This window comes from Mastacembelus armatus, chromosome 13 (genome assembly GCF_900324485.2).
Source record: "Mastacembelus armatus chromosome 13, fMasArm1.2, whole genome shotgun sequence".
NCBI classification, from domain to species: Eukaryota; Metazoa; Chordata; class Actinopteri; order Synbranchiformes; family Mastacembelidae; genus Mastacembelus; species Mastacembelus armatus.
Window position 1 is genome coordinate 7,262,517 of NC_046645.1, and position 17,096 is coordinate 7,279,612.

General features: G+C 36.9%; 2 protein-coding genes across 7 annotated transcripts in view; one reads left to right on the forward strand and one right to left on the reverse strand.

Annotated features, from left to right (window-relative positions):
- Positions 1–1,747: 1,747 nt before the first annotated feature.
- On the reverse strand, positions 1,748–7,051 carry p2ry2.1 (purinergic receptor P2Y2, tandem duplicate 1). Of its 5 annotated transcripts, XM_026299169.1 has the most exons (6): positions 6,271–6,296; positions 4,416–4,760; positions 3,170–3,338; positions 2,690–2,917; positions 2,572–2,599; positions 1,748–2,489 (listed from the first exon to the last, which is right to left on the reverse strand). In XM_026299169.1, exons 1-6 carry the CDS (start codon positions 6,287–6,289, stop codon positions 2,295–2,297), a joined length of 984 nt encoding a protein of 327 aa, XP_026154954.1. In that variant the 5' UTR covers positions 6,290–6,296; the 3' UTR covers positions 1,748–2,294. The 5 variants fall into 5 exon arrangements, with proteins under 5 accessions (XP_026154954.1, XP_026154952.1, XP_026154953.1 ...); XM_026299167.2 differs by lacking the exon at positions 6,271–6,296 and adding an exon at positions 6,907–7,051 and having other exon boundaries at positions 2,572–2,917; XM_026299168.2 differs by having other exon boundaries at positions 2,572–2,917; positions 4,416–4,654; positions 6,198–6,489.
- Positions 7,052–8,466: 1,415 nt separating this feature from the next.
- fchsd2 (FCH and double SH3 domains 2) overlaps positions 8,467–17,096 on the forward strand; it is a 53,176-nt gene continuing 44,546 nt past the window's right edge. Inside the window, exons 1-2 of one of the 2 annotated variants that reach the window (XM_026321054.1) lie at positions 8,467–8,765; positions 12,403–12,500. In XM_026321054.1, coding sequence (XP_026176839.1) covers positions 8,745–8,765; positions 12,403–12,500 — 119 coding nt within the window. In that variant the 5' untranslated portion in view covers positions 8,467–8,744. Of the gene's footprint in view, positions 8,766–8,985; positions 9,090–12,402; positions 12,501–17,096 lie in introns of those variants that run through there. The other variant, XM_026321060.1, reaches the window with a different exon arrangement.

Below are 17,096 nucleotides of genomic sequence, written 5' to 3' on the forward strand. Positions count from 1 at the left end.
CCTAAATGCAACACTATTGATATTGAACAGATTATTTTCTGTTTCTATTTTATTATTTACTTTATTTCTATTTTATTTTTAAAAATCACCTATAGTATAATACACAGAACCACTAGGTACAGCCACTAATTTCACCACATAGCAGAATCAACTCTTGACAATATACACTGAAAATGATCATAAAAGTACCATTCACTGCAGGGTTTGTAAGGTTTGTTTTACAGCAATATTCTTCTATGTCAGTGCACTGTAATGGAATATGTGGGGGATGTGTGTAAGCAATGAGGTTGACTGGTTTATTTTTTCTTTGTAAGTAATTATCTGACTGCCTTATACTTAGCAGAACCATCTTTTAACAACAAACTACAGTTATTGTTTAAGTCTAAGTCATAGCAGGTAGAAAACTAGTGCCTCTGCTTTGTGTGGCCCTGTGATGGACTGGCGAACTGTCCAGGGTGTACCCCTGCCTTTCACCCAAAGAGAGCTTGGATAGGCTCCAGCAGATCCCTGTGACCCTAATTAGGAATAAGCAGGTATAGATGGATGGATGGATGGAGTTCAAGATTAACTATATTTGTAACTTTTAAGCTGTTAGACTAGATCGAAGTAGGTAATCATGGGCCAAATTTTGTTTTATTTTTTTAAAAAACTCTAGCCTAATTGCAGTTAGATGATCTAAATGTCATTTGGGTCCTGAAATGGAGATATATATAGGTTAATATTACGTTTGAAGACTAGAACATCTACAGGAATCTACATATGTAAATAAGGATGGGCATAGAGAAACAGACTCTAATAGGATTTGTTTGCAACATTTCAGTGTTTTTCTTTTTCAGAGAAACCGCTACAGTTTTCTGCTTTAATAGCACACTTTTAAAATCTAGTCATACCCACAAACACATATGTATGTAGTACACATAGCCTCATGCAAACTGTACAGTAAGAAATCATTTCACGTTCACGTTTGTTATATGTACTTCAAAACTTTGCTGTACTTTATAAACCCATACCTGCAGAAGATTAGTAGTTGACAAGCCTATTCATTGACTGTAATGTGGCTTAGTGTACTATATTCATACAGGGTTTTTTAGCTACTCATTATCATATTTTCTTATTATGCTTTTACAAGGAATATGACATATGACCTGTCTGGTAATCTGGTAAACTAGATATTTATTAGTTGCTGCATTTGATGTACTGCTATTATTTCCACTAAATGAGAGTTATTATTAAATGCTTTGCTAGTGGGAAAGGAAGGATAAAAATATATTCATCTCATCAACTTTGCAGGATGAATTTATTATATTTACATTTTACATTACATTTACATCGCATTTGTTCTCTATGATCTTTTTACTCTGCCATTAAAAAGATGTGTATTTTAGATGATGTCTTGCTTGCTGTTCTTGCTACTGACATACAGTAATGTGGCTTTTTAGTTGTGTACAAAAGAATGAGGTATTAGTATGTGTAATTGGTGTGTGTGAGAGAGGACATAAGATGATCTTTAAATATTCCAAAATTGAGTAGAAACTTAAAGTACAATAAACAAAAGGCTGTCGATTTTTTTAGGGTTTTTTTTAGTCAGTATTGCCCCCTAGTGGTTTAATATTCATTAACCAAAAAAAAAAAAAGCAAAACACATTGGTCATGTCAAAGTAAAGTGCCCACAAAGGATAGCATCTAGGTTAAACAAATACTGTATGGGATATGATACAAATTATTTGAAAAACAATCACCACAACCATATTGTAAAAATTAGTTTTATTAAAATATACGTTTTTTTTTCACATTTTGAGACACTTATACTACTCCAGGACGTTTAAAAATAGACATCTAGTCACACTGTCCACTTTTTTTCAAAACAAGGTGAGCTCAGGAAAACTCACTGGGCCCTAAACAAACCAGAGGCACTGAGCAGTTGTCCAGTAGAAACATTTACAAAACTTGTGACTGTGGAACGTCACGAAGTTTACTGCTTTTCAATGAAACCATGGCAAACACAACAAAATATTACAAACTAATTTAAAGGTCTTTTACGGCTTAGGTCAGAAATGTGTTATACGCATCAAATCAGTCATTTATGAGTCATGATGATTTATGCATTTTTTTATATAGCAAAATATATTTTCAACTGCTAATTAAAAAATTATTTGCTCATTTTTGGTAAATACAGTTGCTTTTTCATACACAGACCTCACCCAAACTCCTGTGCTCACAAAGAGGTCATTTAGGATTGAAAAATACACTTTGAAAACAGTTATGGGGAGACACATGCAAGTTATTGTATGGGGTCAGAGTTGTGTTGTCAAGCCTTGACTCACACTTGTGGGTTTTGATGAAGATGACTTGGTCTTCTTTATGAGGTTACTACGGACATCCTGCCCAGCCAGAAAGTAAAGGACAGGGTCCACACAGCTGTTGGCGCTGGCCAAAGGTCGTGTCACCTTGTAGGCAATACTGCAGGCCTCCAGCACTTTACAGCTCACCTGGTGAATGTATAAAATGTGTTTTGCTGAGCTTTTAAAGTTATTTTAACAGATTTGCTTTTAAAAAAGGGTTTGTCCTTACCTTTGATGGATTGACCTGCCTTATGTATCTGAAAGAATAGTAAAGGCTCCTGGTTAAGTGAAAAGGGAGGAAGCAGAGCATGAACGCAGCCAGCACGATGATAATCATCTTCACTGACTTCTGCTTAGACCGTTGGGCAGTCAGGCCTCCTTTCTCGCCACTAGCTCCCCTTTCAGACCCCCAGCTGGGCTTTAAAAGCTTCTGCACCATGAGGCCATAGCACACAATCACCACCATGAAGGGCAGGACAAACATGAGTACTGACACCACTGAGCTGTACACCAAGAAGTCATCAAAGAGATCTGGGCTGGTGGTGTCGTAGCAGATCCGCTCATTGTCCTTATCCCTGGCAAAGGAGATAACAGATCACAGTTGTCCAGGCTTATTATATAGAGCTGTTGCATTGTTGAACCACAGAAGGAGAAACAGGAGTGATGAAAGAATTAGCTAGCCGTTGTATATTTAAGTGTTTCCCATTAAGGAACCAAAAGATAAGGCTCTTGGCAAAATTGGTATGCCACAAAAATGAATAGGCCACAGTTAAACACAATTAGACACGTTCAAAAGAAATAAAGATATCTATAGTAATTTAAATCACCTAGTTCTTGAGAAATAGAGAACAGGTCCCTGGCAGAATAAAACACAGGTCCATACTGCCACAGACACCAGCTTGGCCCTATGAGCGCTGACCCAGTAGAGGGAGTGGACTGGATAGCAGATACCAACAAATCGATGCAGGCTGATACAGCACAGGAACAGAATAGACCCTGTCAGGGGTTAATGATACATGACATATCATATCATATATCCTATCATATCATATCATATATCGTATCATATCATATCATATCATATCATATATCATATCATATATCGTATCATATCATATATCGTATCATATCATATCATATATCGTATCATATATTGTATCATATCATATCATATATCATATCATATATCGTATCATATCATATATCGTATCATATCATATCATATATCGTATCATATATTGTATCATATCATATCATATATCATATCATATATCGTATCATATCATATATCGTATCATATATCGTATCATATCATATATCGTATCATATCATATCATATATCGTATCATATATTGTATCATATCATATCATATATCATATCATATATCGTATCATATCATATATCGTATCATATCATATCATATATCGTATCATATATTGTATCATATCATATCATATATCGTATCATATCATATCATATATCGTATCATATATTGTATCATATCATGTCATATATCGTATCATATATTGTATCATATCATATCATATATCGTATCATATATTGTATCATATCATATATCATATCATATATCGTATCATATCATATATCATATCATATATCGTATCATATCATATATCGTATCATATCATATCATATATCGTATCATATATTGTATCATATCATATCATATATCGTATCATATCATATCATATATCGTATCATATATTGTATCATATCATATCATATATCGTATCATATATTGTATCATATCATATCATATATCGTATCATATATTGTATCATATCATATCATATATCATATCATATATCGTATCATATATTGTATCATATCATATATCGTATCATATATCGTATCATATCATATCCTAGTGTAATGTATTGTCATAGATCTGTGATCTATGGCAATATTGTCAAGTATATTGTATTCTTTTGTATGTGTTTTATTGGGTATTGCACATTGCATATTAAACCTTGCACTATATTGTATTATTATTAAATATTAAAAATATTATTAAATATTTTGTATGTATGTGTGCCATGTCAGGACTGTACCATATAAATTGGCATAAAACAGGAAGCGGATTAGCTTGCAGAATGGTTCACTGAAGGGCCAGTCATTCTCATCGGCATAGTAGTAGATGAGGAAGGGCAGAGTGAAGATGTAAAGCGTGTCACACACTGTCAGGTTGAACATATAAATTGTGGAGGGCTTCCAGCGCTTTGTGCGGAATATAATCACATAGAGCGCTGTGGCATTCAGTGCCAGGCCGATCACAAAGACCAGGGTATAGCTGACAGGAAGGAGAATATATTTAAATTCTTCATTAAATTTACAGTAGAAGGCACTGACATTGGATTGGTTTGTGTTATGAAAAGTAGCCATCTTGGAGGTAACACCTGAGGAAAAGATAAGAACAAAGTTTATGAATAGATTATGAAATTAAACATATTGAAAAGTAGATAAATGCAATGTTATAACACTGTAGGATTAGAAACAGACAGGATGGAGATACATGAAATGAGTATGACTGCAAGGAAGTGGCATCAGTTTACATCAGACTACATTTGATAATGCCGCAAGCCATTTACTTTGGCATGCTTCGACAACACAGTTCAGTAAGATTCACGCATAGTCATAAGTAATGGACTAGCCCATTGTGGTTTTGCAATCAGTTAGTCAGTCCAGCTTATAGCCTGAGTTATCTTCATTTAAAATCATTGTGTATTTCACATAAAGTGAATCATTTCAACGCCGACTTCTGTTAAGCATCTTTATCTTTTTTTGCTAAAAACACCCTCTCCATCTCTCTTGTGTTCTGATTTGAAAGATAAAAGATCTATGATGAACCCCAAATATCTTTTCTAATTGGATGAATCAGTGTGTAATGCACATAAAGCAAGACATGGGTTGCATGGCTTTAAGACAGAGGCATGTATGTAGTGTGCTCTGTGTGTAATATGTTGTTGTGTTTCACCACCTGTCCCAAGAGGTTTAGCTAATGACATATCACAGCATCTTGACACCCCTGAAATAGATATTGGTCAGAGCTTATTGTCTTTTTCTCCTCCTACCAAGGAATAATAATAATCAGTGTTTAAGATTTAAACAAATCTATATGCGCTCCTGTGTGACCAATTTTTACAGAACTTCTGGTGCAGCTCTGTTCTCATGAAGGAAAACAGAATTCATTCTGGCATTTTACTTTCCAGAACCTCACTGCTGTGAGAGGGAGAGGGAGAGACAGGAATAACTTTTTAACTCAAAGCAGACTCTCTTTTGAGACCGTGTTCAAACCTTTCTTTCTGTTTTCACTCATTGGCATGCATGCTACAGTACATTATTGTCTCATATAAATGAAAATCATTTTCTCTTCCCCTGTAAATCTGTTTGTCTGCAACTAACACAAAAATGTTGCTTTCATAACTTCACATGTAAATTAGACCATATGTGCCAGAATTACTTGTTTTCAATTGACTCGTGATGTCATCCACAGCACTTAGTTTGTTCTTCTCTTCATTATTTTCTGTATACCAAACACATTGCCTCTTGCTTCCTCTATACCCTTCACTTTCTTCTTTTTTCTCTACAAAATAGCTGCTGGCTGAATTTAAAAGATTCAGCAAACCTGAGACAAAAAGCATCCTTTTGTAGCCCCCCAAATTGTTCTGACCTGTTATATGAATATTATGATATATATGATATGATATATTATATTACATAGTCAGTTGTTTTTATATTGGCTGTACACAAATATCCATATTGTTTCCCATGCAATGTACCATAAAGCCCTCCTCCCCAAAGCTGAAAACCATAAAATGCATAAAATTACTCACACTGCATGAAAACTGTTGCTTTTCAAAGAATGTCCTGCATTGACCATCCTGTGTAATATATTCTTGTACTTACAAGTAGATACAGTGTGCATCTGAGTGTGCTGCTAATGCTTGAATGCATACCTAAGATATGCCTTTGGAGGTGTGTGCACCTATTCAACAAGCTGCAGCATGTATTAAGTACATGAGCAGTTTGGCCTGAGGCATTTTAGTCAAACAGACAGTCACTGGGACAAGATGTAGACTAACTCAGACTTTTCAAGTATTACAGTTTTTTAGGGTGGTTAACCCAGAAAAACATTATTTACATTTTTGAAAAAGAAAAAAAGATGCAGGCTTTAAATCTTACAGAGAATAATAAATGTAATCATTATACTATATTAGACGTGTATAATTATCAGCAATTACTTTCACTTTTCTTCATAACCTAGTGCACTTTTGTACACTAGGAACATTACACACGCACACAACACACCAGTATGTCTCAGTATGCATATTATGAATATCCCAGTGAACACCTATAATGTATTCCACAAAGAACATATAAAATTAAGCAAAATATGCTTACTGAGACAAACAATATGAAAAAAATGTATGAGCCACACAAAATGGCTAAGATTATGTGTAAATTACTCCATTTGAGCCAAACTTGTGAACTGAGACAAACCATGCTCTATTTATTAATTTTAGTATAAGTAAAGTATCTTACCTAAGTATAGAAAAAGGAGTTCACATGCTCCTAAACTGACTCATAGGATAAATTATAAACCAAAACAATCCTGGTAGGATTCTAACAAAAACAACATAATTCATCCATGACATCCTGACAGCCATTTTCTTCTTTGCAGCTGGCAGAAAGTTATGTGTGTGGGTGTTAAGAGATAGGTTTGGTTCCTCTGAATGTGACTGTGTGTGAATTTATAAGTGTTGTACAGGAAATGTGAGAAACAGTACTTAATGTGCTACCTGCTCCAGAAACTGCATTAATGATTACATATCCCTTAACCTCCTCTGTAATGAACAGGAGCTGTGAAGTTAAATTATACTTGCCGGTCCTGCTACTTCTGTCCATGTAGCCAATATTAATGCTTCCATGGAATTATTTATTACTCCTAATGAGTTGTTTTGTTTTTATTGTGTGCATGTGGGCGGGAGATGTTGAAACTTGCCAACTATTTAACAGTCTGTTGTAGTTTGACATTAATGATATCGGCAGAGTGAACAGAAGTATTTCAGGGCAACAATAACAACAATAACCTTGAGATCGTTGGGCTATTTCACTTGGTCACACTACAGAGAGGGACTAAAGTGATTGAATAACGAGAAGATATCCAAGGCTGGGAACCACTTATGCATGCATGTGTGTATATAACCTATTTATCCATCTTAAATTTATCTTATGCATACAATGCCTGATTGATTTCAAATCATGAGTAGCTACATGTAACACACTAACATACAAACTGCACACACACACAAGCATTGTTGCCATCTCATTACAAGGGTTTTGCACACACCCTCCATTGTAATGTATGTCTTTTATTGTTCACTTAGCCCTCACCTCCAGTAAATCCGACCCAAGCTTTCCTTGTCTACTCCCTTATATCCCACAGAATAGAGAGGACATAATCCTACTTAATAATACCAGGGCATGTTATAAATCAGTAGGCAGTAATTTATTTTTATTTACAATCCATTTGTACTGATGTCATCATTACTTTAGCTGAAACCTAAAAATATTATAAATTTATATTATTAAAACAATCTGTATTTGGAAAGCCGAGATTTATTTTGCTTGACTTTTTTGCATTTATTTATTTTGTAAACAAAACAAAAAAAAAAAAACAGAAAAATGTTTTGTCCTTCTCTGTGATCGATTTTCCCTTGATCGACTGCGGAGTCTTGTTGCTATGCGGGGCACAGCCTCCGGTCAGCGTCAGGCTGCAGCATCTTGAGCAAAACCCTGATGCTTAGTGGATAAATAGCCCAATTATTCTAGCTGTCATTCATCTTCCTGTTGGGTTTTAAATGCTTTTTGCACATGCTGACGTATTCAGCTACACCAGGCAAGAAAAGGCAAAACAAAAACGATGTCTTCTCTGCCACCGTGTTTTTAAGCCAGACACCGGGTGCTACTCCGCTCTCAGCCACACTGGGGAGCTGTTGAGCTGTAGTTGCAGAAGGGGTTCCCCGTTAAACTCACCCCCATCCCTTCCCTATGCTTTTCTTCTCCGCCTGTCTGCTCCCACCACAGCACAGTGCACACTAGTCCTGTGATAGTGGCAGCAACCAAGACAAGCGTGTGCAGTCTCTCCTCGCAGCTTCACTTTCTGTTCCCTATAAACCAACCATTTATCATCAATCATGGCCGCCGGAGTACAAATCTAACTCCTGTCTTTCCTCCCTGTCGTCCGGAGGGGAGGATTTTGTTTGGGGGGGGGAGGCGGGTTAGAAGAAACAAAATATTAGCCCCACACTGATTTGGATTTCCTTTCGGAATTACAACACATCTCATAAGGGAAATACCATTCATGTCAGTACTCCAAAATGCAGCCGCCGCCGAGGAAGGTGAGTGATTTCCAGAGTCCGTTATGTTTGAGCTGGGCTGTACAGACAATGACAGATATCATTGGAGTAGCGTTAACTATACGGAGGATTTTGTCTTTTACCAACAACACTAACAGCGTTTTATTGAGAAGACTTCAAATAAATAAAGGGGAGAAAAGACCCTTGCTAGCCAACATTAGCAGCGCTTGCTAGCTAGGTTAGTACGTATCCTAGTAACAGTAATATGTAACGGTTAGCGTTATCTGTCCAACCGTGAACCGTCAAATAACGTTAGCTAGAAAAGGCTAGGTATGCTAACACGAGACAAACAGCCAGAACATACTAGTAAGTAATTATTTTATTGTGGTTCTCGTTTTAATACATCCTAGACATAACTTTAAAATAAACAAAAAATATACGGTAGCGTTTGTGATTAAGGGTACTAAAATGAACTAGCGAAGCTAACTAAGGTAACGTTAGTCTTATACAGTCCACAGTTTAATCTCGGTGTAGTGTGCCACCGGCGTTGTTTTACCAATTTATTAATGGTGAAATTGCGACAACGCTCTCAGAGACAGCACAACAAAAACTGTGGTTCCTCCAGGTTGTGGTGCTCGTCTCAAGAGCATCCCGGGTCACAGTATTTTATTAAAGGTTCAGCTGACAAAAGCAAAAAACACATACAGAGGAAACACCCTGGCAGGGCCATGTCTGATATTAACGTAGCTATTGAATCTTTATAGGCTGAGTATATGCCATAGTCCCATATGGCTGGATACTTGGTGTGTGTGTACATGAGGCTGTGTTTAAGTTGCTGGTCCACTGGCTTCCATGAGTGTGTGTTTTGTCGTGAAATAGATGCATGAGAGTGCAGTCCATTACCCTGCTGTGAACTTCTGCACAAATTTCTCCTAATTACCACATATTCCCAATGTGCCATTTATGCTCTGGGCCTCTACACACAGACTGGCCGTGAACGTGTCATATCATGTCTGTAAAATATATACACACACACTCAAGCAGGCCCTTTCATCTTGGAGGCAGTGGAGGCCACTATGGTTGTCTTGTTCCACTGTGTGTGATCAAGTGCACCATTACTGTCATATTAATTTCTCCTTTACCAGCTGTCACTGTCTTTCCCATTTCATTTACTCAGTGAGAACATAACAGCATTTTCTAAATACTGATGTGTTACCCCCTGCCCATGTGGTTGGTACACTCACTCTACATCACCACTGTGTTTCAGTAATTTCCCCCTGTGCTCCACAACCCCTTAAGTGTTTTGTCTGTGTCCCAGCACATCTGGTTACAGACTGAACTTGTCTGACTCTATATTAGTTTTAGATCAGAGATGGCTGCTAATGAGTTACAAAAACAGCAAAACACTGCCACACAAATATTGTTTTGGGATGTGATAATGTCAGTTATTTCTTTCTTATTCCTTACTTTTATCTCAAATTTATCATTATGCTTAACAGTGACAATCACAGAGGGGAAGACACAATCACAAACCCAGCAATAATTAGCCTGCTACCATAAGGATTAAAATGTTGAGATTTTAGGAAGCTTTAACAGAGAAACACTGATTCACCTCTACTCTAATTTTTTAGGATTTATTTTGTGAATGTGTTCTGTTGATTAGTATTGGTTTCATTTTACTTTCCGTATAAGTGTTGGAAAAATTAACTAGGTTTATCAAAATTTAAATAAACCTGTAGCTAAATACAGATTAATATGAATAACAATTGAAAATATGCATTTTATATTGAATAACTGTAGTTGTTATTCCCCTGTCCTATATACATATAAGTGGGATGTGTGCATCAGGGTTTATCTTACACAAAAGGCACCACTTTCTTAGCAGTGTTACAGACCAATCTGCTGCATCAGCTATCACTGCACTGGCTAAGCTCTTTTCCTTTAATATGACATTTATTATACTTTATATACCTTTTTCTGTTGCTCATAATAAACATTTTCTGTCTTTTTCGCTGTTGATTTCACCTTACTTTCACTGACAGACTCTTTTTCAGACTCACCATCTTCTCTCTCTCCTCATTTTCTTCCTCTCATTTAATCACCCTTCCTGTTCATTCCTCATCCCTCACTTTGTCTCTCCATCTCTGTCAGCCTTTGCCCTCCTCCTTCTCCACACGGTCTGTGGTTTTCCTCTGAGTGATAGAAGGTGAAATCAAGTGAATTCACTTTGCTCTGATAAGGTAATGAACCACTCCCTCCTTATCTTCAAAGACACAGCACATGAAAGAAAGGAGATCCACGTGTGGTGGCGTGTCTGTGTTGTGTATTATATGTTGTTGATTGTTTTGTCGAGAACACTCATGAATTTGCCCAATGTTGCTCTGATGAATAGCCAATGGAATTCACTCGACAATACACAATGACCTTCAGCAGTGGCTCTGTGTGTTGGCAGTAGCTGTGTATGTATGTGTCTCTGTGCTTGGTTGTGTGCATGTGTGCATATAAAGGGTCTCTGTTTTTGCGCAAGATAGTGTGGATGAGTGCAGGTAATAGACTGTGGTCTAACTGCCCAAATTAATTTGTGAATAAGGTGGTACAACTAGCTTCTTTTTCCTAATGCACGAGTATTCCTCAACGCTGTTACGGGCTAGTAAAGTATCGTCAGTCACCTCTGACGGCAAAAGACTTCTCCAGCCTCTCCAAAACCCTGACACAACCCTGACACTGATTGTCATGTTGACAGATTACTGATGGGGGAGTGTGTGTGTTCATTTCAGGTGCCTCTAGACCTGAACACGATAGATGACATGTGATTGGCAGAAAGATTGATAAAGTTTAAATTGCTTGTGTGTGTGGGCCAGAGTGACTCAGGAGCAGAATTTTTTGATACAGAGAAGGTAAACTAAATATACATAACATTCACAGTTGAGTTGTAGCTCCTTTTGCATAATCCACCTTTTCTGACTCTATATTTGTCTGCATGAATGCCTTCATGATAGATAATGATGTAATCAGAGATATCTGAAATGAATAATGATTTTTATCTAGATATTGCATTGCCCATTCAGGTAATAGAGCTGAAACAACAATTCACGTAATCGACTAGTGGATTGACAATGTGAATAAGCAACAATTTTGATATGAGCAATGATTCATTGTTCAATCAGAGATAAGCTAAATGCTACATTTGTCTTTTATAGCTTCTGTGTTAAATGGAATATCTTTGACTTTTTGACTTTGACTATTTCTTTTCTACAAGAAATTCAACATCTGTGAAGGCTGCAGAACCTTTAAACTGCCAAGGTCACAGTTTTTTTCTTTTACAACAGCTTATTGAACAACTAATCACTGAGTTTGTCATATTGGAGTGTGGCTGTTTGCGATTTCATGCAACATTTAATCTAACCAGAGGTGGGTGATATGGCCAGTGAGAAAAAATACCTATTAATTAAATTACTAATTAATTATTTGTATTTGACTATAGATCAGGTGTTCATTCATTCATTCATTCATTCATTCACTCAACTTTTTTAGGACAAGGAAAAGACAATATGAGACATGATCTGAGTGAGAATTGGGTTTTCTCTATGCGATCCAGGTGATAAATAACATGCCTGCAAAGCAGAGGGATGAAGAAATGACAAATCCTTTACTTGCCATGTTGTTTTGTTTCCTCCAGGTCAAAGTGACACAGGAGCTGAAAAACACACACACAGAGCAGATGACAAGGCTGCACTTTAAACACCAGACCGAATGTGACCTCTTGGAAGACATGAGGTATGAACACATCTCTGTGTCACATGCTTGTACAGACAAAATCCTGTTCACATCCTCTGCAAAAGAACTGAGAAATAGCCAGATGATCTGCCATTTATTCATTATTTCTGACATGTGCATGGCATGCAAGGACACAGCCATGCACAAAAAGAGAGAAGGAAAGAACTGAGTGAAGGAGGAGTGGCATGAGAAAGAAAAGAGGAGTGCTGTCATATTCCAGTTTGTTGAAAAGGACAACAGGCCGGGAAAATGACGAAGGAATTTCCTGCTGCCTTCTTGCTGCTCTCTCTCTGTTTTTTTCTTCTTTTTTTTTTTTTTTTACCATTTTCCTCTTAATTTCATTCAAAATCTATTTTTCTGTCATATTGTCCTTCCTCATTTTTTTTCCCTCTCCTTGCCTTTTGCTAAGACTTTTTTTTCTCTCTCCTTATCTTTTCTTTCATTTTGGCTCAGCTCAGTTTACTCATGACATGTGTGAGTCTGGCAGTTTTCCATTTTGGACTTGGCAATGGGAGGAAACCCTGGTTCCTTCACACGCTCTCAATTTCTGTGTTGACTAAGCATTGATTATTTATGACAGCAAACTCTCTCCTGCTCTCTCTTCTCTGCTTCCATCTCTGTCTTTCCCTGTTTTTCATTTTCATGCTTTCTCGACCTCTTCTCTCTCTGAGACGTCCTTTCTCTTTCTCCCCCTTTCACTCTGGAGGGCAGCTCCAGCTGTTTGCGAACAGATTGCCTTGTTGTTGCTGGGTTTTGGAGAGTGAACAAGGCCCGACTCTAAAACTTGCACGAAAGAGGGAGAATCAGTTAAGCATATGCCACCACAGTGTGTTAGTTCTTCCAGTCAGTGAGGGATGGCACTACATGCCTCTGGGTGAAGATCTCCAAATTGGTTTTGTCAGTCTCATGGTTGAAAGACGCGGCCTGTAGTATTTTGTACGTGCAGTCCTCTAGATTTTAATGTTTTGTAATTATTTCTGATGGCACATTCTCATGGTGGTAAAATTAGGAGCAGTTGAGTGGTGCAGTGATTACAGAGACTGCCTTTCCACTGGGAGACATGGACTGAAAGCCCTGCCATGCATCTTCTTTGTTGTGTTCTCAACGCTGCCGCCCTGTTAGTTTTTCTCTAGATGATGTAGCACTCCTCTATCTTTAAAATGTGATTGTAAATGACCGGAATGGTTAGGGATATTGGAAAAAATTACATCTGAAGCAAGATGGCAATTTAAAACATGGAGACTGCCATAACTATTTTCAGAAAATAACAATTGTTTTCATCAATACCACAAAAATGACTAATTTCTTCAATCAACAAAAAAGGGCATTGTTGTTTATTTATTGTGCTGTCCAAATATAATATTATTATTCCATCATTGCATAACACAAGATGTCTGTCAAAATTTAATACGGAACAATAAGACGATCAGTTCACTAGTTGATTAAATGAAAAATCATTTTCAGCAGTTCTGTTAAAATTACGAGTCAAAGTTCTCATTTGTGATGATTTATTGGTTTCCACTGCAAACCATTTTGTGACATTTTTTGTGTGACATTTTTGCTATATATTTTGACTTTTTTAACAATAATTTATTCAATGGTATAAATAGCTAATGCATTTAAGATTACTGAAGCTAATAACTAGTCACAACCCAACACAGTGAATTAACTCAACACTTAATTGAGACATCAGATTTAACAAATGTGTCTCAAACCGACCTGACCATAATTTTAAAAGTGCAGAAGTGGTTTCCATTGAAAGAAGCAATTTTGAACCTGTGTCCATGCAAGGTCAAAATGCACAGCTCATAACTGCAGTCATGCTTGTCAACAACCAGTGAATGAAGTATGGACTTTTACAGTAATGCTAATAGTACAACTCTGAAATTGTTTACATAGATTAAGCTTCTAATGAGAGGTCATAACTACTTAAAATAACTTCCAAAAAGTCAAATTTAAAATAACTGGACCCCACAGGACAAGGAAAGTGTGGGTATTTAATGAAACACATATACAGCTCATGGACACACGTTTTTCTGCATAAGGTCTACAGTAGACTTTAACTCTTAAATCCCAAAAGCTGGTCTGAGGTTATTTACCCTAATTAATCCAATGGCTGGGTTTAATCAAAGCACACATGCATATAACCACAACCACATAACCACGATTCAAGTTAGGTGCTATAGTACATTCAGCCTATGTGGTAGCCAAATGTGAACAAACAAACAGAAACAGTAAACAAAATCCATGTGTCCTCTAGGTCTATGTGTTTAATCCTCAGAGACTGCATTTTAACTGGACTTGTCTTAGGAGTGAGGATAAGAGAGAGCAGAGAAAACGACAAGTTGATGGACTCAGAGTCAACTTGGTGTCCTCAATCCAACTAAATCCCCCATACCCTTGCGTCTGTCAAAACAGCTACACATATACACACACGCACACAAACACACACACACACACACACACACACACACACACACACACACACACACACACACACACAAACACAAACACACACAAACAATGCTGGCCATAAGGATAAGCAAGTCTCATACACCTTACCTTACACATATTTAGTACCGACCTACCTTTCATTTAACTTTTGGCCCTAACTTTACAACAGTGTACCCCTGTGTGGGTTTTTTTTTTTGTTCAAAACTCTTTTTTTGGAAACAGAACTTACAGAGAAGCTATGATGTCAAGTGAGCGAATGCATGAAAGTGCCGGTTTTTGTAGCCAATGCTTGACTAGATCGGACTGATGTGATTTTGGAATTTACCCCCCATGTCTGTGTTTTGTGCAGAACATTTGAATAGAATAAATGAAATTTGTGTTTCACTCAAATTTATTGACCAAATCCTGGGACTTTTCTGCAGATATCATTAGAACTTAATGGGTCTTCATGCTGAGTAGCTAGATGAGCCTCCCCATTTTGAACCCGAAAATGCTATCAGAGCTCTCATTAATGCTTTTCTCTGCAGTCTCCATAATTTAGGGAGGGGGGGTCGGGGACAAAAAAAAATCAAGGATTCATCATGGAAAAAAGATCCAAATGAATAGCAATTTAGACCCCTAATATAATTAGTGGCCTCTGTATCTGGCAACATGACAGCACATGACAAACTACTACTCTAAATCACAAGAACACTCCAGGTAATACTAGGTAATAGGGTTAGGGTTAGGGATTAGTTGATGCTAGAAAGACGGTATTGTTTCTTTCTCATAATGAGGCAGAGGAGATCCTTCAACCATGACTTACTGAACTGTTATTTAATGGTCATTTATTTTATTTTTCACAAGAGGACAATATATTGAAACATGTCAAATCCAAAGCAGAGACACTAGTTTTCTACCTGCTATGACTTATACTTAATAACTGTAGTTTGTTGTTAAAAGATGGTTCTGCTAAGTATAAGGCAGTCAGATAATTACTTACAAAGAAAAAATAAACCAGTCAACCTCATTGCTTACACACATCCCCCACATATTCCATTACAGTGCACTGACATAGAAGAATATTGCTGTAAAACAAACCTTACAAACCCTGCAGTGAATGGTACTTTTATGATCATTTTCAGTGTATATTGTCAAGAGTTGATTCTGCTATGTGGTGAAATTAGTGGCTGTACCTAGTGGTTCTGTGTATTATACTATAGGTGATTTTTAAAAATAAAATAGAAATAAAGTAAATAATAAAATAGAAACAGAAAATAATCTGTTCAATATCAATAGTGTTGCATTTAGGGCTGCAACAACTAATCGGTATTATCGATAAAAATTAATCTATCCATCCACCCACTTATTCCTATTTAGGGTCAACGGGGATCTGCTGGGAGACTCTCCTAGCTCTCTTTGGGTGAAAGACAGGGGTACACCCTGGACAGTTTGCCAGTCCACCACAGGGCCACGTAGAGACAGACAACCACACACGCTCACATTCACTCCTATGGGCAATTTAGAATCACCAATCAACCTGACATACATGTTTTTGGACTGTGGGAGGAAACCGGAGAACCTAGAAAAAAACCCACGCAAGCACAGGGAGAACATGCAAACTCCACACTTTAAAGGCCCCTGACGGATTTCGACACCAGGCCCTTCTTGGTATGAGGCAACATTAAATGTCATCATACATAAAAATAGTTGTTTTTTTTTTATGTGTAGCAAACCTGTTGTTTAAGGTTCATATTTTGACAATAACATGTTCTCTTCTGTAAAAATATGGTTAATTGATTAATTGAAAACAATCAACCAATTAATTGATTATTAAAATAGCTGTTTGTTGCAGTCCTAGTTGCATTCAATGCAGTGCTCCTAAAATCATCTTAATTTAGCAACATGGCCAGATTCTTGGTAAAGCTGGCAAAAAACTTGAACAATAAATCAATGTGTATGATATAGTTTTCCATTTCCTGTTGTTCAAATAAGTGTCACAGCAGCATTTTCATGATTTATATAATAGAAAACACTATGCTCAGTTAGCTTTAGTCCCTGTTAGAGAAATGGCAACAAATACAATTTCCTCTGATTAATTAGCCATAGCAGTACAGTAAGTAGTTGGTCAATGCAGAAGCTTTTTTCTGTGACAGAGTCAAT

Coding starts and splice junctions, on each gene's coding strand:
- p2ry2.1 (XM_026299164.1), bottom strand. Junction 2,918..3,169: donor CTCTATTTCTCAAGAACTAG/GTGATTTAAATT, acceptor CTCCTTTGCCAG/GGATAAGGACAATGAGCGGA. Junction 2,490..2,571: donor GGCAGGTCAATCCATCAAAG/GTAAGGACAAAC, acceptor TACATTCACCAG/GTGAGCTGTAAAGTGCTGGA.